The 21,483-nt window shown below is 44.1% G+C and overlaps 1 protein-coding gene across 3 annotated transcripts in view; it reads left to right on the forward strand.

Annotated features, from left to right (window-relative positions):
• MTSS1 (MTSS I-BAR domain containing 1) overlaps positions 1-21,483 on the forward strand; it is a 166,294-nt gene that overhangs the window by 26,563 nt on the left and 118,248 nt on the right. For all 3 annotated transcript variants that reach the window (XM_049633497.1, XM_049633498.1, XM_049633499.1), the window contains exon 3: positions 2,514-2,587. In XM_049633497.1, the coding sequence (XP_049489454.1) occupies positions 2,514-2,587 (74 nt within the window). The remainder of the gene's footprint in view (positions 1-2,513; positions 2,588-21,483) is intronic.

The following is a 21,483-nucleotide window of genomic DNA, read 5'->3' on the forward strand; positions in this document are numbered from 1 at the left end:
ACCTGGGGTTTCCCAAGCTGTCATTGGTCTTCCAGGAGACTCAGGAATACAGCCCCTTCTCTGTCAGATCCTTTACCATTTCGGTGCTTAAGAACTTGTAAAGACTTTATGCTGGGCCAGCTCCACTCTCCTGTCTGAATGCAAAGCCCTGCAGAAACCTTTACCAGCCTCACGTTATCAAGCTATGTCTACTCACTCTTCTCATTGATTTTAAATAGTCTCCATCCTGTAGGTCCCTGCTGGAATCAACCAGTAAAACATTTAAGTAGCCCCCCCCCCCACCACCATTCCCCCAACACATACACGTTTTTCTTATGTGGCCTCATTTAATTATCTGACAGCCTTTTCAGGGTCGACCAATGGAAAGATTCTTTTCCCCTTTTACCAAAGAGCAAGCCAAAACTTAAGGTAAATATGAGGTTAGTACAGCTGATTAGTTACAGTAAAACTTTTAAAGCAATCTTATACTCACGAGTACAAAGTACACTTTTTATTTTTTAACAACTGTTTAGGCCTCCTGAGGGCAGGGACCATTTCTTTATTTTGTCAAACTGGTAGTGCCCAGCTGAGAGCCTCACACACATGGTTTGGTGTTCTGCAGTAAAGAAAGGATAAGGCTATAGAAGAGGCAAATAAGCTGGGAACGCATACACCAAATCACTCCTTTGTGCTGCCCCATCAGAGAACTAAGATATATTATGACAACAGCAGACAATGAAATAGGACTCATTGGAAGGCGGTGTTTAAAAGCTCCTAATTCCTCACACTTGACCACCATCCTCCTTTTCAGTGGAGCCCTGGTGACAGAGTAATACACAAGGCATCTCTATAGCTGGCTCATTAAATTGGGATGATTGGCATTGACTTGAAAATAAATCCGGCCATTGTGTCAGATAGTAATTGCAAATCAGAATGAGCTGTTTATAAATCCCAGGATGTTTGATAAAGCTGACTTTTCCAGGGTTTGCGTATGATGTCAACTCTTTGAAAAATATGCTTCAAAGGGGTTTTTTCTTTCAGTTTTGTTCCGTGTGTATGTCTTTTTTTTTTTTTTTTTTTTTTTTTTTTTTTTTAACTTGAGCAGAATGGCTTTTTGCTCTAATGGAAAATATCAGGCCTCATTCATTCTGCAGTTGGGTGCTAAGGGACTGTTGCACAGGTTTTCCCAGGGATGACTTCCAGCATCTTCCAGAACCTTCTGTCTCAGAGCTATGGTTGCTGAGTTTTAGAGTCACTTCTTCAGTTCCATCTTGAACTCTTTTTTAGTTCTTATTCTCACATTCTTCCTTCAACAGCTCTGCATTCTTAGGAGTGCTGAGTAGAGATTAGATTCATACGTGAAATATTTGGAAATGAGCTTCAGGCTCCATGCTTGATTGTGAGTCCCGTGTGTGTGTGAGTCCTGAGGCTGGCTTGTTCTCGTTGTCCTTGACCCTGGTGTGGAGAGGTGCTTCCTCTCCATGGGGTGACAGCTAGATCACAGCGCTAGGAACCAGTAGACCACAGAGTGCTCAAGAGGATGTGAAGAACTCAAAATAATTTCTAGGACAGCAAATGAGTGTAGTGACTTCTCCCTGGTGTCAGCTTTGAGGAATTCAGAAGATGCAGTCGAGAGAGCATTCTATGGTTGAAAAAATGGTGTCTCAATTCCATTGTAAATGGGATTTAGGGGGAAAGAGTCACATAGCCAGGATCTGATCTGGCAGTGGGATGAGCATGGGACTATGTGTCCTTCTGGGCTACCAGTTCCAGTTCTGGGATGAACTTGTGATTTTTTTTTTTTTTTTAATTAAAAAAATTTTTTTTAAATGTCTATTTTTGAGAGAGGTAGAGAGAGAGCAGGAGGATGGGAAGGGCAGGGAGAGAGGGGGAGGATCTGAAACGGGCTCTGTACTGACAGCAGAAGGCCCAATGCGGGTCTTGAACTCATGAACTGCGAGATCATGACCTGAGCTGAAGTCAGACGCTCAATTGACTGAGCCACCGAGGTGCCCCCAAACTAGTGATCTTGAAAGTCACTCTACTTGTCTCAGTTTTCCCATCTCTAAAATGAATTATTTGAAGTAGAGGCTCTCTCTCCAAGATTCCGTCTCCCGGTCCATGTCTATATGCTGTTTTCCTGCTCTAAAATTATTTCCACTTATACCGTTTATAGTTTTTAATGATGGTTTTCATTTAGGTAAAAACACTTGTCTTTCCTCCTTTGTGAAATTTTGCCTGGTAATTGTGTTACACCATCAGGTGTCGTGATGGGAAGACTTGCCAGCATTTACCGAGCGGCACCGAATGAGCTGCGTGTTTTTGGGAGAGTGCGCTAATATCGGGAAGAAATGCTTCCTAAGGGGGTGGGGAAAAAAAGTAGGCCTGCAAAGCCAGTGGTTGTCCACGTCCAGCAGGGTCGTTTCTCCTAGAAGGTTGCATTCAGTTCTCCACAGAGGTTTTAACCCTTGAGCTGTAATGAATTTGCTAGCGTGAGACATTCCTCATGCTTTTGTTATGTGTTTGCATTTTAGGACCACAGTAGTAGCAGCGGCTGCCTTCTTGGACGCCTTTCAGAAAGTGGCCGACATGGCCACCAACACACGTGGTAAGCAGATGGAGGGATGGCGCCCAGCGTGAACCGAGTTCAGCGTGTGCCTCTTTGTTTACCCTTGGGCGGCGTCACGAGGAGATACAGCTTAAGTTATCAGAGCTTAGCTGACTCCTAGTTTTCACGTCCTAGAACACTTTGTGGGATTCCACCTATTGGAAGTTGCAAACAGTTCTCCGGACGGGGAAGCACGTGAGAAGAACGAAAACTAAAGGAAAGGAACCGCGGGTTCTGCGGGAAGTGGCTGGGCGTGTTAGTTCGATCACTTTTAATGACATGCCGGCTGCAGAGCCTTGAACCGTGTGTCTGGTTGCAGTTTGTTTTTCCCTCCTCACACGGGTTGTCCTAAGATTTACCTTACTCCCTGGGGAGCGGGCAGTGAGAATGCTCGGGTAGACCATTTTTCTGCGAGGAGCCCTCGTGTAAGCGGTGCGCTGGTGCGTCGTATGTGGTGATGTGTCTCCCACATTTTTCTGCAGACCCCTGAAGAGTGTGACTTGGTCGTGTCTTAACTCCCCAAAAATAGTTCTTACGACGTAGCAGGTGTTTAAAGTCGGCTTATTAAATCAATGAACAAAGGGGACCGTGGTGCCAATTTTCAGTAATTTCGGGGACTACTGAATCATACAAAAGAATAACAAAAACGTGTATAAAGGAGAAAATGGTAGCTCCTATATCCACTGCCATTGTTGGAAAGACAACATTACCCGTAACGTGGAGACCTCTGTTCAAAGAGGGGTGCTTTCCTTTTCGTTCCCAGCCAGGGACGCTCTCCTCCCTTTCTTTTCTTTCTTTCTTTTTTTTTTTTTTTTTTTTTTTGCCTTATATTTCTGGGTCTGCTTCTACACTGCCTGTTCTCTTCATTGTCATGGGAACATTGGAAAAGGTGGGTGTTGGGGGCAAGTGTTGAGGGGTTGCCCTCAGTCACACGAGGGTTTAGCTTCTCTGACACACCTCTCTACCTCCAGTGGGTTTCAGTAGGTACCCCTTTACCGTAGGTACTTAATTAAATATTCATGGGGCGCCTGGGTGGCTCAGTCGGTTAAGCGCCCGACTTCAGCTCAGGTCACGATCTCGCGGTGCGTGAGTTCGAGCCCCGCGTCGGGCTCTGGGCTGACGGCTCAGAGCCTGGAGCCCGCTTCCGATTCTGTGTCTCCCTCTCTCTCTGCCCCTCCCCCGTTCATGCTCTGTCTCTCTCTGTCCCCAAAATAAATAAACGTTAAAAAAAAAAATTAAATATTCAAATGAATGTGCAGTGAGGACACTTCTCATTCATTCAAGAAGCCCGAAACCTGCTAATATGTTAGGTACCATTATGGGACCACAAAAACCAATATATTATTTATCCTCCTTGGCCTGGAAGGGCTTGCAGTTGAGTGGGGGGATGGGAAATGAGATGTGCAAATAAAGGATTTCGGTGTGGAAGTAACATGCGTGGTACAGTACTAGCGATAGGACAGTGTGCTGGGGGAATATCGAAACGTGAGCAATGTACTCAGTTCAGGAGCCAGAGTCCTCCCAGGGGAGGTCTTCTGTCTCCTTATTTCCAAGATGCCAACGCTGTTTCGAAAGGTTCCCTAGGAGAATGTGATGGCGATATCAGAGCAGTGGTTTGAAGAACTTGATCTGGTTCGCCAGCTTGATATGGGTCTTAGCTAGTATCTTTCTTAATCCCTTAAAAGATGATGACCTAGTTGACGTGTGTCCGTTATAGTCTTCTTCATACATGCATGTTCTAAACATTCTATAACCTTTAAGGCCATAATCACCACTGTTAAGTGTTTTTGAGTCTGTTTTATATTTTCTCCAGCGATATCCAGAACTGGACTTGTCTTTCTAGAATAGCCATCAGAATGTGTATTTCTTAAAAGAATTGCTCTACTATTTTAAAGAACTTAGATAGCTGATATTGCATTTTTGAGGCTCTGTGATCCTTAATCAGGTCTTCTATTTTAATATTGAATTATTGATTGGACCCTAAAGGATGGAATAAAGCAGCATCCCCTGATTTCTCATAATTGCTTGCAGCAAGGAGCCAGGGTTTCTGCAGAGGCTGCTCCCTGGAGTGGTTCTCGGCAGGAAACCAGGGGGACCTGCACATCTCCTGGTTGCAGGGAAGAAAAACAGAGCAATCATCTGTGGGGAAAGAACGCAAATAGCCTCTCTGGTGGTGACAGAGGTAAGAGTCAGAGTTTGGAGGTGATGTACTCGACAGAAGACAACTAATGTCACAGTGAACAGACTCTCGCTTTGATATATTTTTAAACCACTTGATTTCAGGTCATTTTTAGCGATGCCAGAATACTTGACATCTCGCCATCTCTAGTGTCCATGTGCACTGGGGGAAAATAACTTTCCCTTGAGTGTGAGAACTCTCCCGTGACCTAAAAAGGGTGTGGTCGATAACAAAGAAGGGGTATTTTATGGAGATGGTAAGAGAGAAGCACGGAGGTGCTTCTTGTATGTTCCATAAGCATCAGAAGTGATTTTTACTAAGTTATATTTTACTTACAAATTGAAAAACCTGGAACACGTGCTTTTGTTTAAAAAATTCATAGAACAAAATGTGTAAAGTAAAATCCACCCTCCCAGTACCCCCTTGCAGTGACTGGAGTAAGCGTCCTATATATACTTTTTTTTTGTATACATAAATGCATCCGGGAGGAAAAAAGCTAGTTGCAGAACAGTATGTAGAATGGTATGTGGAATAAAGTACATCTGGGTGATCTAAAGGTAGCCCATAAGGAACATGTTCTCATGCTTGTACTCCACAGTATATTGTAGTTCTCTTTCCACGTCCATACCTGTGGATCTGCCTTGTCCTTTCTAGTGCCCAAATGGAATTTCATAGTCTGGAAACAGAAGGATTTTCTCATTCTTCAGTTGATGGAAATTTAGGGTATCTCCATTTATTTGCTTTTACAAGGCACTCAGCAATTGATGCCCATGTATACATCCTTTGGGAGATTTATGTATGACCTGTTTTTAATAGTGTGTGCATCTCCATGGAAACAATCTATAGAAAATGCTTCAAACGGTTTTGGTCAGCAGCAGATCTACTTGGATTTGATGTCATTACAGACTGTAACTCTAATGTGGTTTGCAGTTTGATATCTGCCCTCTACGAAGTCCAGTTTTTTGCTTAGAGCTTCTCGAAGTGTTTTTTGAGTCCTTCTTGCTGGAAGTGTTAGAAGGGAAGTTAAGCGCATCTCTTTTGGTCAGGTATCCAGAATCTCAAGTTAGCATGCCCCTGGTTTCCAAAATACTAGCATTCCGTATTATCTCCCAAAGCTCTGAAATTCCTCTATCCTTTTTAGCGAATATTTTGCACTAGCTATTAATATAATGTATTTAGGAAAAACTTTTAAAGCTATTCACTATAGGAGCAAAATTACTCTAATCATTATATAACTACTGTTAAAGAGAATGTGGAAATACGTTAGAACTCGATTTTGTCTGTCACGCAAACGTGTATAAGTTGGTATTATAATGTGTGTAGGTTAATAATTAAACTATAATGGAATTTAAGGGTTTATTAACACCATAATACATAGTACAGTTTCATGTTTTGTGGATTTTTGCACTCTTGGATGAATATACAGTTTGCATTTAGTATGAAAGTACACCTTTGTATTTAACATGAAAGTACACCTTTTCCCGTATTACTGGCCGCAAAGAATTACCGTCTAGGCACTTGCTATGCATGGAATGCCAGACTTTGTGGAGCAGGGTCCCCATCTTCTTCGTGTCCATAATGGACCAGCAAATGGCCTATTATAGGAGTTGAGAAATGTTTGAACTGACTGGTATGCAGTTGTCTGAGTTACTTAAAAATAAAAAGAAAAGGACTACCGGGTTGTGTTCACGTGCTTCTCAGTCTTGGGCAGCAGAGGCACCATATTGGGGGAATAGCACTCCTGCGCCTGAGTGTGCCTTGCACACTGGGCCCTGCTCCCTGTTTCACTGGAAGGCAGGGGTACCGAGCTGATGAGACCCTCCGCCTTAGCACTGGCCCTGCGCAGCACTGCATTGTTTGCTTATGTCAGCAAGGGCCTTGAAGTGCATAATGCTATGTGACTTTCATTTTTGGCTGCCTCTGTGTGCCTGGGTAATTACTTTATAGCTCTGAAAAACCATCTCAGGGCTGTTTAGATAATGATACACCAAACCCAGAGTGAGGAGTTTTAAGATTTTATGAAGAAAGGAAATGGATTCCCGGCCGACCAGATCATCTTTAATGTCCAAAAGCCTTTGTACATCACTTAAAAAAGTGGGCGTGGTTTCGAGATTGGAAATCATGATAGCGAACCTTTATTGACTAGTAATGTGGGCAGGCTCTGTTCTAAGTACATCACGTATGCGGAGTCAATTCTCACAACGGCTCGTGAGATAGGTGCTCACGATCTCCATTTTCGGTGATAAAATCGGGATGAAGAGAACTTGACTTAAACCGAAGTTACATGGCCAGTTAGTGGTAAAAGGAGTCTGGCCCAGAGCCTAAATTTTGACCATTAAATTACAATTCCTTATGTAAGGAGCTCCTGGATTTAGTATAAGCTTATATTTGCTTTTCAAGTTACTTGATCCTGAATGTACTAAAAGGATCTGTGTAGCACCTTGGAATAACCAAGATTGGGAGCTGTGATGCCCAGTTGTGTCTTCTGGCTTTGCCAACTATGCCGCCCTGAGTAAATTATAATAGCGCCCCCTTGTCCACGGGGGAATACGTTCCAAGACTTTCAGTGGATGCCTGAAACTGGAGATCGTCCCAAACCCTGTATAGACTGTTTTTTCCTATACATACATACCTGTGATAAAGTTTAACTTATAAATTAGGCACAGTAAGGGTCATCTGGGTGACTCAGTCAGTTAAGCGTCAGACTCTTCATTTTGGCTCAGGTCAAGATCTCATGGTACGTGAGCTTGAGCCCCACCTCAGGCTCTGCGCTGACATCACAGAGCCTGCTTAAGATCCTCTTCTCTCCCTCTTTCTCTTCCCCTCCTCCACTCTCTCTTTCTCAAAATAAATAAATAAAAACAGGCACAGTAAGAGGTGAACAACAAAAACTAATAATAGAACAATCCTGACAATACACTGTAATAAAAATTATGTGAATGTGGCCTTTCTGTCTCTCAGAATATCTTCTTGTCCTGTACGCACCCTTCTTCTTGTGATGATGGGAGGTGATAAAATGCCTACGTGATGAGATGAAGTGAGGTGAATGACGTAGGCACTGCGACCTAGCGTTAGGCTGCCGTTGGACCTTCTGACGCTTTGTCAGAAGGAGGGCCACCTGCTTCTAGACCGCCGCTGACTGAGACCACGGAAAGCAAAACCATGGATAAGGGGGAGAACTACGGTATATTTGGCTTTTCTGGGCTTTAATTTCCCCAACTATAAAAGGGGTTTTCCCGGGACGTAGAGTCCTGGATGGTCACAAGTCCTCTTTCTTAGTTCTAATATTCAATGGTTTTAAACCTCATTTGGTCCTATTAAATTCATAAAATATGAATGAAGTTGGACAGTCTAAATTCTCTCCGCAAGGCTATCTTTAGAGTTTCCAATTTTTGCTCTGGAGTCAGGAAGTGGAGGAAGCAAAGTTAAGCACAGGACTATGGAGAAGGGAGGGTTAGAAGAGAAAAATAAGGCTCCCCTCCCCCACCCCAGACCTGCTGCTGCTGCTGCTGCTGCGTGTCCCCGAGGGCAGGTGGAGGGAAGCTGGAACTTTTGGACCACCACCTAGATCCAGACTGTTGGGAGATGTGCCTTAATCAGGGAGCCTGGGTTGCCAAGGTTCTGTGTGTCCGTGAAGAAAACCTCTGTGGCTTAGTGGTTTTTGCAAATATGTTGCGTGTGTTTAGTATATATTTTGTTAAATGCCAGGGTCTCCGCATCTGGCTGCGTGGATCATAATCACCCAGGAAGTTTGTTTCAAAAGACAGATTTCGGGGCCCTGCCTGTGGGATCAGAATAACTGGGTAGGACCTGGGAATCTCAGATTTTTTTTAAGTTCCTCAGGAGATTTTACTCCCCGGCGAGGTTTGTGCCTCCTGCCATAAGCCACCTGTCCGGGGCCCTCTCTGCCAGGGGCTGGCAGTTCCACCCACAAAGAAATGCTCATGGCTCCCTGAAACTCTTAAGACCTTTGATCCATGTCTGCTGGACATGTGCATTCCAGATCTGGAATGTCCTTCTCACTCCACCCCGTCCGCCTCCTTGAGATGCTTGAGGATTTGCTGCTCGTCTTCCAAGAGCCGGGTAAACAGTCACATCACCAGTGACACTTTTGCCCACAAGGTAGAGTGAGACCTCAGGCCTCGGGACCTCTGTGGTACCTGCTGCGGCCGGCAGGTGCACCTCACTGTGTCCTTACCGTTTCCCCACCAGAACGCAGGCCCCTCCAGGATAGGCCTGCACCCTGCTCCTCTCTGAGGAGCCCAGGCACCTAGATGCCCAGTGTCTGGCATTGGGCCAGGTGCAGACAGCGTCTGAATGAACGACCGAGTGCGTGTCGCAGTTACCACACTCCCACGGTGCCCTCAGTGGATCTGGGTGAGGAGGGCTGTCCTTGTGGCCGGTGGGAGGCTAGTGGGGTGGGATCTTGGTCAGATTCCACTTGGGGATTCAGAATTCAAGTTTTGATGACCTCTCCTTGAGGTCGAGTCTGGTGGAATGTGTGACTTGATATTTCAGTAGCTGAAGAGGGCCTAGCAATTCCTCGATGCGGTCACAGGAAGGGGCAGGTGGGTGAAAGACGGAGCCCAGGGAAGAGCCGGAACCTTTCCTTCTAGGAGAGGAGGTACTGGGAAGCTGTTTTCAAGAGGCAGCCAGACTGGTTCTGTTTGCCCCCAAGTTTTATTTTAACTAGGTTGTTTAGAATTTCACTAGCCCTTAACTTCTGGATTGACTTTGGTGTTCAAGTCAGACAGACCCTTTCACGTAATTAGAACCTTATGATTTCTACCTAGGAAGCTTCTTAGCCACAAACCGGAGGTGGAAGAGGGAATTAATTATTTTTAAAAAGTCATCAAGCCCTTCTCACAGGCCTGGAACTGAATATTCTTTGAATATGACCTTAAGGGAATGTCGACAAACTTACTCACTGATTAAAAATAAAGATGTCTAAAACTGCAATCTGCTAATCTCTAGATATGGCTGTGGATCACAAACTATTATTTTTGGTTGTTGTCTTTGGGATTTTAATGCCTTTAGGAAAAGAGGGAACTTACAAATATTTGAGAAACGAGCTTAGTTGTGATTTTTCTTTAAGAGCTGAGCCTTTTTCTAAAAAAAAAAAAAATTCAAGGATCATATATTAATTTTTCTGATGATCTTATTCTGAGGATTTATAGATAATAGGAGAAAAAAAGGAGTCTGGCATAAAGCATCTGTGGAGCCTGGATAAAAAGTCTTGTGGAAACCTGGCAGGGGTTAATTTTGCTTGGAAACTGTATATGGCCGTAGTTGGGGCACCTTAGCTCTGATTTCCTGGAGCCTGGCATGTCTTTTTTTTTTTTTTTTTGAGCCTGGCATGTCTTAAGTGCCCGGGAAACAGTTGCTGATTTGTTGAAAAATTTCATAAGACAAAACACTTCCTAGCGTACAGGGTGGATGGACCAGCTGCTGTATTCTCTCATATTTTTAAACATGAGTTTAGGCATGCTGTATAGAAGATGACCTAGAAACTCTCCACTGCTTTTCATTTTCAGGGTTTCGAACTTGATTTTGATTCACATGAATTATGCTGAGGAAACCCTAAGCAAATTTTGCCTCTGCTGGTAGTTGACATTTTGAATTCTCCCTGCTAGGATGCTGGTGGGTGTGGTGGGGAGTAGAACAGAGCTCGGAAGAATAAGAACATTTGTATTTGGCTGAAGTGGGAAATTGGCCCGGCAAAGACAAAGTCACCTTTTCTCTCGAATTTCTTTTTTGTCTGTTTTCCCTTTAATTGCAGGCCCAGTGCCAGGACTCGACGGCTCTCATGTATGCCATGGGGTCCTGGCCCTGTGGAGCCTTCATTCGGGGCCAGGCCGTTCCGTGTGATGCTGCAAATGTTCTACCTTTCCCTGTCCAATGTGGGAGTTACAAGCCACACGTGGTCATTGAGCTCTTGAAATGTGGCTGGTGTAACTGAGGAACTGAATTTCTCATTTTTTTTGGATTTTAATTCATTTTAATTATATATAACTTGCAACCTAGCTGAGGGCTGTGGTGGTACCTCAACCTCGGATAGCTTTGGTGTTGCTTCAGGAACTTCTGTCAGCTTCTCAAGCCACTCCATACTTAAATGTGTACATGTGGAGGAGTGCGTATACATCTGTGTTTGTATTTAATACCTCTTGTAGTCTCAATCTTACGTGAGGGACAAATGAAAAATTTCTAATTTGCTGCTATTTATGATAATATTCAACCTAGCTAAAAAGTGTTGCCTATTATGTAAACAGCTTCGGGATATAAGTTCTCCATCTCCTAAAGAGGTTTTGGAGTTGCCTTTGACTTACTAAGAAGGGACATAAAAAAATATAATGTCTTTTTAAGTGGGTTCATAAATGCACATCCTGCTTGTGGGTTTCATTATTTTGATGCTTTTCCACTCTGATAGACCTTGCGTCGCTTTAATTCGTGACCACAGTACGTTTAATCCTACATATTCTGCTTAGGACAAAACAACTTTTTATTATTTTTTAATTTAATTTTTAATTTTTTAATTTTTAGAAAGAGTGCATGAGTGGGGGAGAAGGGCAGAGAGAAAGAGAGAAGGAGAATCTCAAGTAGGCTCCATGCTGAGTGCAGAGCCCAACATGGGGCTTGATCCCACAATCCTGGGATCATGACCTGAGCCAAAATCAAGAGTCAGACACTCAACCGACTGAGCCACCCAGGCGTCCCAAAACAACATTTTAAAAATGGTCTTATGAATGTGGAGTTTGTCTTACCATTTTCCATTTTTAAAAGTGATTTTTGTTTGATTTGCTTTATATGAAAGTCAGACAGTAGGAAGGCATGGGTATTTTAAGTCTTTTTTTCTTTTACAAATTATGCTGTAGGTAAGGACTCAAAGGAATTCATATGTTTATTAAGTATCATTATTTTATGAATTAAAAAAAAAATCTTCCTTTTTTCCTCCCCGTTTTTTGCTTGAAGGGGTTAAGAGGTAGGTGCTAATATCTGCGATTATTTCGGTGAGCACATTCCCATTTTCCGGTAGGTTTGGGATCGTGAACCCAGCCTTGCTGGTGATACGGTGAAATCCCTCCTTTGTGATCCTGTTGATGTTTTCTCGATGTTAAAACTGATGCTTGAGAACAGTACAGTTCCCCGCTCTACAAGTGGCCTTTCCTTATTGATCTTTGGTTGGGTAGCAACAGTTGCCAGGGATGGGGTGTCTCATCGTGGTCAGCCGGTGTCCTGCCTGTGCAGTGTCTGGCTTTTCACTGTCTTCCCAAAATGACACTTGAAACGGTAGTTAGTGTGTGTTAGCCTGAAACACACTAACCTGAGTCCCACTGTAAGGGAAGCACCTCCTGGGTTGTCCAGAGCAGGGAGTCCCCAGAATCCTGAAATCCTGTAACAGGGAGAGCCTGGGGTGGAATTCGGACACCCGTGTGTCCTGTTAAGGCTCATCCTACCGCTAACCAAGAGAAGCACCCGTTCTTGCTCAGTTCAGTGGTGTCACCCTGTTTTGCTCCAGTGTATTTTCCCAGATGATGCTTGAATATGATGTGTGCTGTGTTCTGTCTAACCTCCGCAGCCTTAATAAACGCTGGTGAACGACACAGTGGTGGTAGTGGCGGCAGCGGAGAGGAAGGTCCAGGCGTGGAGAGGATGTGTGTTTTTATGGGTGACTGGGTCGATCTGTGCAGCGTTGTTATTTGTGTCGTTAGGCAGTTTACATAATGAAGTGGTTTGCTCAGCAGTTCCATCCCTTCCAGCTTGCTGGGCTGTCTGCGCTTTGTACACAAGCAGTAAGGATTCTCCCCCCTTGCCCTCCCTCCTCTCCATCCTAATTCTTTCCCTTTGCTTTTTGTTTTGGCTTAATAAGTAATACTCCACCCCATCCTGCTGCCGCACACAAATGTGCCGTTGTTACTTCGGTAAAATATCGATTAGCATTCGTGGAAGGATGCAATTATCTTAGTTCATACAGATGAGGCAATTTTTTCTTTTTTTCCTTTTCCTTTTCCTTTTCCTTTTCCTTTTCCTTTTCCTTTTCCTTTTCCTTTTCCTTTTCCTTTTCCTTCTCCTTCTCCTTCTCCTTCTCCTTTTCCTTTTCCTTTTCTTCTCTTCTCTTCTCTTCTCTTCTCAACAGTGCTTTTTTGTGAAAGATCATTTGCCTTAGAGTCGTGAACTTGGTTTGGTCTGCCCACCTCAGATAAAAATAACCGTTTGGAATGTATGGTGAACAAACGTGAAGACACTTGAAGTTGTCAAAAAATACTAGTGAGTCTGTTCTGCCTGATGGATTGCGTGGCCATCTCTTCTCCCCTCCCTTTGATAAAGACCCTGCCTGAAACTTGCAGGAGATGCGGAAACTCTTTGAACTAAGGTTTTCACTTTGGGCACATGTGCTCTGCTGTAAGGGAAAACTGATATTGGGAAATCACTCAGAGAATAAAGACTATTCAAAAGGATACTCTTCCGTCCCCCAAATCTGGCCATACATTCTTCTGATACATTTTAAAGAAATTAGATTTTTGTACACTACCTTTAGAAACCTATCTCTGGCCTGAATTGAGAATTATCTGGAGTTTGTTTTGTTTTGTTTTTTAGCCTAACCCAGTGGTCTTTGATTTTTAAGATGGGACAGGGTTTTTTCTTATAGACCATCTAGTGTCTGGTGGGACTTTTTCATTTTCATGGGGCACGCTGAATCTCCTGGAGGGGAGATGAGATCACTTGCCCAAGTCCACTCAGCTCAGAAGGGGCTCCTGGGGAGGATTCTTTCTAGCACAGGGCTTTCTGTCTCTTGGTTTCCTCTGAAAGCCGCATGGCAGTCTGCTTGTTCACTCCGTCCCTTGGTTTAATGCTGAGGGCACTCAAGTAGAAAATAACATGGGCTGTGAAAAAAAAAAAATCTCTTCTGTGCTTTCAGTCGATTATTTGTAAAGATTTTTGCTCACTTATTTGTTTCTGCAGGATCCTTGGTCAACTGGTTTTCCAAAGCCATTTTCCACTCTTTCAGTCCTTCATTTTTCTATGGAAGATATTTTTGTTTTCTTTCAGCTCTGTGTGTGTGTGTGTGTGTGTGTGTGTGTGTGTGTGTCTGTGTGTGGGGGGGGGCTGTTTTGCTTATATTTTAAGCGAAAATATATTGTTATATTTGACATAAGCCCATTTATCTGTAAGAATAACTAGATTTTTTTTTGTCTGCGTTGTCTTAGTTTTGCAAATTATATCTCCATCCGTGCGTGCGTGCACACACACATGCACCCGTGCGCACACACAATATGTTTTTTCATTCCCAAATGTGTAAAATTGCCACGGGACTCTTCTTTCTAGTAAAAGATACTGCTGTGGAAATCTGCGGCATTTCTGCTGTGTGTGCCAGGGCCCAGGGACCCTGGTTACCATGGAAACTAATATCCAGCCACTGGGTGGTACCTCTCCTTTAGAGCTGCATCTGAGCGCATTTCACAGTTGAATACAATGCTGCGTCTTCCCCCTTTAAAATAAGGAGAGGGGGGGAAAGCTGAGTGATTACAAATTTTTAAAAAAATGCTATTTCTGCTAAGGCAGAAAGAGACCTCACTGGGTACTGTTTCCATGTGATTGTCAGTAGTAGGATAGCACAATTATCCAAAGGTGGCCAAAGGTATCTGGTAAAATACAGAAGAATTTTGGAGGAGATGGCCAAAATGGAACCTTCTTCCCGTTCTGGTGATCTGCAAGCTTCTCTTTGGGAATGATGGACAAGCTGGGCTGACGTGGGCTTTAGCTTGATTTGTTGGAAAGGCTTGATAGCAGACAAAAGACCTTCAGCTTTGCACATGGTCCCCCACTTCCTGCATTTCCTGACCTCTCTCTCTCTCAGAATCTGCCCAGAGAACCGGATCAGAGATCCTGGAGAGCTTGCCCAAATTTTAGCCCTTGAATTGCCATTTAAGCACGCGGTTGCCATCTGTGCTGGTTGAAAGGCGGATGCTGATTATGAGAGCAATACTTCATTTGGATAATACGGTTTAAAGCCAAGTGCAAGATGGCTTGTACGAGAACTGGAGGAACTCACGAGCCATCTGCACCTACCCCCTGACCTCCCGGTTGAGGCCCATTGGTCAATAATGGTGACAGGTGGGGCCACATCTGGGAGATGGCAGATACCCAGCCCCGGGTTCCCACTGCCCGTGAACAGATTCCTGCTGCATGACATTGAAGGAGAGTAAGGTTGACCCTAACCTTGTATAGATGGGCGCCTGCTGCTCTGACATTTGTTTTTCCAAATGTGTTTGTACAAAGCAAATACTGGGTGTGTATGTCCTTCAGAAACAGTGGGATCCCCCAGAGCCTTTGCCTGTCACAGGTGGTGGGGATCTTAGTCCAGCCATGGCCTTGGGGATTGACTAAGGCCCTCCTACCTGTTGAAACACTCAGCTGGCCCCTCAGCTGCTTTATCTTGGGGAGGGGAAGCAACCCCATTTTGCAAACAAGGGCAACCAGCTTGGTGACTTGAAGTGACCAGGTTCACATGTCACAGGACTTTGAAGCAGCAGAGCCTGGAGTGTATATCCGCTCTGTGCTCAGTCTCCCATTCTTTCCACCTCAGAGGTCAGCTGCATATATAGAACAACCTCAGAATTTAGACCAGCATTTCTTAATCTTGGCACTATTGACATTTGGGGCTGGAAAATTCTTTGTCATGAGGACCGTCCTGTTTGGCATCATCCCTGGCTCCCATCTGCCGGTTGTGAAAACCAAAAATATACCTAGACATTGCCCAGTGTCCCCTGGGGGTTCAAACTTCCCCGGTGGAGAAGCACTGAGCCCTGCTTTTCTGGTGTTTTAATGGATGTGGCTGTGCCTATTCTTGAGGCAGTTGTGGAGAGCTTATTCCAGTTAAGGTTTGAGGTTATTTATAACCACGTCTTGATTTTAGACATTTGACAGTCTGTGTAGTTGTGTCACTTGAGAAACGACCCCTGTGCTAAGTTGTGGATAAAATTTTGTGAAGAGTCCATATCTTACCAAAGAAGATGGCTCCTTTTTAGCAGAAGGTCATTTCCCAGTGTGAAAATATGCATCGTATTTTTAAAAGATTAAATCTAATAAGAACAGTGATGGAAATGAATGGAGGGTTTTCGTTCCTGCCTCCTTCACAGAGAGGTGGCTTGGCCAAGGCAGAACCTGGGTCAGGAGGCTGGCTTGAGGTCCGTGCTGCCCGGTCACAGCTGTGTGGCTTTGGTGGGTCTGTCCGATCACACACACCTTAGCTTTGTCATCTGTTCAGGGACATTCGGATTCACCGTGCCTTCCTGTCAGGGTGATCATGGAGCTCACACGATGGTGTGGCTGGAAAAGCCCCAGATGGCCATGACACAAGGTCAAGTGCTCCCATCTGACATAATTTCTGGGGGTCCTGCCCATGTCAGTCGGGTGTCTCCTCGGCTTCTTCTTGGACACCAGTGCTCGAGTCTGATTCCACCTTTGCTTGCCCTGTCTCCTACCTCTCTGTCCCCAACCTCTGCGCATGCCTCTAGACCATTTACGGCCCTGTTTTTCCCCTCGAGAGACTTCGGACATTTTAAAATTTCCCTTTATTCTCTGGGCTTTGTTATTATTTTGTTTAGCACTATTAGAGTTTGTTTGTTTGTAAATGAATATTTACATATTACAAATATTACATGTAATTATAAGTATTATTATTTTATTATATTGCTATTAGATTTGGGGTTTTGTAATGGTAACTCAAATCCGTTTTTGTTTTTTTTTTTTCAAGCTTTACTGAAGCATGATTGACAAATAAAAACTATATAATTAGTTTGTGTTTTTATCCTAAGGTGTACAACATGATGATTTCATATACTTCTTTATTGTGAAGTGATGACCATAATTAAGTTAATCAAGGAACCCATCACCTGACATAGTTACTATTTTTTAAAAATGAATTTTGAGATTTTTAGTTGTCTCCCGCGTGCCCTGGGTCAGTGGAATCTATCACTTTCTTTGCCTTGGCAAACACTCGCAATGTTCCTTTCCTTCCCTCACACAGACCCTGGCTGATCCTGTAAGGCTTCTCTCCGGCCATTTCCCCTCTGGGAACCCTTTTCTCGGTCCTGAAGCGGGTTAGAGGCTGCCCCGCTTTGCTCCGAGCCCAGAACCTGTGCTCTGCCTGGCCATCACCATTATCTTACTAATCTGTGAGCTTCTTCAAGGCAAGCACTCCCCCACTGATGACATTAGCGCTCTGGTGTGTCCAACACGGCTTTTCTTTTTCTCTTAATTGAGATGAAATTCACATAACATAAAACTGTTTTAAATTCGGGGCATTTTGCTTATTTATAGTGTTGGACAACCGCCACCCCTGTCTAGTCCCCAAAGCATTAAACCCTGCACCAGGGTGATGAAAAAGTTGTGGAGATGGACGGTGGCAATGGTTGTAAGACCATGGGAATATATGTTAATGGCACTGAACTGTACCCTTAAAAATGGCTATAATGCACAGAGGATTTTTAGGGCAGTAAAAATACTCTTGTGTGATGCCATAATGATGGATACACGACATTATACATTTGTCCAAGTTCATAGAATGTCCAACATCAAGGGTGAACCCTAAAATAAACTGCGGACTTCGGGTGATAATGATGTACCAGAACAAATTCATCGCTTATGACAAACGTACCACTCTGATTGGGGGATATTCATAATGGGGAAGCTATGCATTTGTGGTGACATGCGGGTACGTATATGGGAAATCTGTCTCTCCTCCTCAAGTTTGCTATGAACCTAAAACTGCTCTAAAAAAAAAAATCTTAATTAAAAAATTATTATGATGCTAAATTTTATGTTAGGTATATTTTACCACAAAAACTAAAAACCCATATGCATTAAGCACGTAATCCCTATCTTGTCCGTTCTCCTCCCCTAGGGTCTGCCGGTGTGTTGTATTTTTTTCATCCTTATACCCTGAGCCCCCAGCATGGTTGTTGCTAGATAAGCCTTTGTTGAATGAATGCACTTAGGTTTTACTTTAACACCGACTTGCCTCATGTCTATTTCTTCAGCAGCTCTCAACAGTCTATTTTTAGTGAAAAAAGTTATCTTTAAGGAAATTTCTTTCAAATGTTTCACTAGTATATAAGGTTTTGGTTTTTCTACTTGTCTGTTGATATCTGCATAAAGGTGCCTCTTAAGCCAAAGCTAATTTTGTAGTTTATCTGCCCATCTTGGTTATTTTTCGTTGATGTTTTGGGTTGATAACAGTGGTCCTGATTCTGTACCTGGTGGTGTCTGTCTGGCAGACTCAGAAACAAAATTACGGAGTCTTTCAAATACACGTAGTGATGCTTTTTCTTAGGATGTTAAAATTTTCAATTACTGGGGAGCCCGGGTGGCCCCGTTAGTTCGGTGTCTGACTCTTGATTTCGGCTGAGGTCACGATCTCGCCATTCATGAGTTCAAGCCCCACATCAGACTCTGTTTTGACAGTGGAGCCTGCTTGGGATATTCTCCCTCTCTCTCTCTCTCTCTCTCTCTCTCTCTCTCTCTGTGTGTATGTGTGTGTGTGTGTCTGCCCCTTCCGTGCTCTCTCTCTCAAAATAAATAAAATAAACTTTAAAAAATTTCTATTACTGTTTCTTTTATGGATGAGAAAAAAAATGCAGCCACCTTTCAGAAATTCTTATTTTTAAGCCAATTTCTTCCTTGAAGTATGTTAGTCCTTTTCTTTATGTTCACAGCTCATAAAATCTTGTTCTTCCCTGTTGCTCTATACTTTATAAAATTGCATTGCAGTTGGCTTGGGTAGAATTTACTTAAGCATAGTTGAGCCTTTAGATTTTCTTTCTGGCGTGGACAAAAGCATCATTAATTATGAATATGAATTCCTTTCACAAAATGACAAGATTAAACATTTCCTCGTGCCTGTATCCCAGCTGTCTCATTCTGACGCTCAGCAAAGACTTTTAGAGATTATTTTTAATGGCCGTATTATCAAATATTAAAAAAAAAAAAAAGAAACAAAAGGAATGCAAAATGTAGCTTACCGTTTTGTTTGTCTAGAACAAAATAATGAAAGGTTCTTGTTTACTATGGCTGTTTTCTACTCTCGTGATGCATTTGTAGTCTTAAAGATTTGGATCTTTTCTCCTCTCTAAAATGTTCTGCTGTTGACAGAAAATTCCATTTGTTTAGATGATCAGTACTTGGAATCTGTGGGCTTAGGTCACCTTTTGCCTTCTCTTTTTTTTTTTTAAATATTTCTAATGTTTATTTTTGAGAGAGGGAGCAAGCGAGCAGGGAAGGGGTAGAGAGCGGGGGGACAGAGGATCCAAAGCGGGGCTTGAACTCGTGAACCACGAGATCATGACCTGAGCCAAAGTCAGAGACTTAACCAACTGAGCCACCCAGGTGCCCCAAACCTTTTGCCTTCTCTTATACTGAAGCTCACTCTTGGGTTTGGTGATGGAGATGGGTGTGGGTGTCGATAGCCACCCAATGCTTAGCCCTCACTGCGTTCGTGCTGATTCATTATGGCCTCCCCATATGCACAGGGTGGCTTCTGTTCCCACCCCTGGAGGGGGTGAACTGGGCTGTCATTCCAGGGCCTTGAGGCTTTGAGCCACCATATTCTATTGCCTCTGTCCCGAGCATGTCTGTTCAGCTGTTGGTCGACCATCCTAATGAGATAGTTTCTCAAATTCTCACTTGCCCTGCATCATGTGGTGTTTGCTGACAGAGAAATGGACCCAGATGTGGCAGTCGGTTCCTTGGAGTTGGAAGCCTTTGAAGAGGTTGTGCCTCCTCTGGCCTCCAGCTATGGTTTTCTAGGTTGGAGATGGACCTGTGTTGCACTCCTTCCGGGCTGTCAAAGAAGCCAGCACTCTTGGAAATTCCCTCCTAAGTTTGGAGCCTAAGGGCCCAGGGAGCGTGTGTGTGTGTGTGTGTGTGTGTGTGTGCGCCTGCGTGCTAATGTTGGATGATACACCACAGGCTGTTGAAAACCTTGTTTCTGCTCGCGTTTCCTCCAGGGGAGAATGTCTAGTGTTACGGCTCTTCTTCCGTTTTTTCATTTGAATGTGTTATTCTTATTTATTTTTTTTGCTTACTTTAACGAGAAGCTCTGTAACATTAGACATGAGCCAGTTGGGCTTAAGTCGCCTGAAAATAGAATGGAGCCAGCAGTTCAATGTGCTGTTGACTCATTACTTTAAGAAACCCCAGGATCGGAACCAAGATGGTCTGGTAAGGTCAGAGGCTGCGGAAGGAAGGGCGGATGACCATTTGTCAGTGTCGGAAAAGCAAGACAGAGCACTGTTATCCATTTTCCAAAGTTTGTGCATTTTTGTGTTTTCCAGGAACACGGTTAGGGATGTGATTTGGCTTCAGAAACCCGCTGGTTTTCTTTGACTGTGTTTGGTATAAATTCAGCTTAAAGTGTTTCACTTTGTTGTACCTGTTCATGTGCTGTGTGTGTGTGTGTGTGTGTGTGTGTGTGTGTGTGGCTTCCTTCTGCCTCACAAGGCTGGCCCCTCCAGTGGCCCTTTGTGGTATCCTTCCCTGCAGGAATTGAGGCAGTGGCCAGAGCTTTGTGCCCTGTAAGCCTTACAAGCAAACACTTATTCCCCTGGAACAGGGCCCCTCCCCACTGCCTCTGTGCTCCTCATACCTGTGACCTTGCAGATTGGCGAGGACTCTTTGTCCTGAGTGCAGCAGCAGCACTGAGGGGAGGGCATATTAGCCCTGGGTCCCAGCTGCTTTGCCACTGACGGCCTGCGCCCACCTGCCCAGGGAGCGCTGGCCAGTCCGCAAACAGGGCTGACCCCTGCGAGGCCCTCCCCACTCCCCCCTGCTGGGGGGCGGTGGGGGGGGCATGCATATCGATGCACCCTGCTCACATGCCACAGAAATATGACCACCAAAACCACGTCAGCGCGAATTGTAAAAGAAGGTACGTCTTTCTGGTGTGAGTGCTGCCCAGCTATTGGAGTTGAGAAATCACACAGTGTGCTGGTTAAGCACCTTCAATTTGGATTGAACCCTGGCCTGCGATTTGTTTTTTTCTGCAGCGCGACCTTTGGCAAATTGCTCTAATCTCTGTGTACCTCAGTTTTCTTGTCTGTAAGTTAGATGTGATAATAGCACCCATGTAGGGTTGCAGGGAAGTGTGTGTGTGTGCACGCGTGCGTGTAGGGCCTAGTTCAGTGCCTGGCCATAGAGGCCTTTGCACATTAGCTGCTATTACGAAAAAGGTGAGCTACTATTTGTCAGCACATAGGACTGTGTCAGGCACTATGCCGTGTGCTTGGTATAGATTTTGCTAATCTTTATACAAAGTGGTTCTGAGAGAGGTGATGTTGATTTATTTTTTTACTTAAAAATTTTTTCTGATGTTTATTTGTTTCTGAGAGAGAGAGAGAGAGAGAGAGACAGAGCGCGAGTGGGGGAGGGGCAGAGAGAGAGGGAGACACAGAATCTAAGCAGGCTCCAGGCTGTGAGCTGTCCGCACAGAGCCCGACGTGGGGCTCGAGCTCACGAGCCACGAGACCATGACCTGAGCCGAAGTCGGATGCTCGACTGACCGAGCCACCCATGGGCCCTGAGGTGGTGTTGATTTAAATGAAATGGTGGTCAGGTTCCCTAAAATAATTTGAAATATATTTAGGATGGGTTCTTTTCATTGTGGACATTTGAAAAACTTACACACATACGTGCCCCAAAACACTCCCTGTCTTTCTCTGTC

The sequence above is a fragment of the Panthera uncia genome, chromosome F2, assembly GCF_023721935.1.
Source record: "Panthera uncia isolate 11264 chromosome F2, Puncia_PCG_1.0, whole genome shotgun sequence".
Classification (NCBI taxonomy): Eukaryota; Metazoa; Chordata; class Mammalia; order Carnivora; family Felidae; genus Panthera; species Panthera uncia.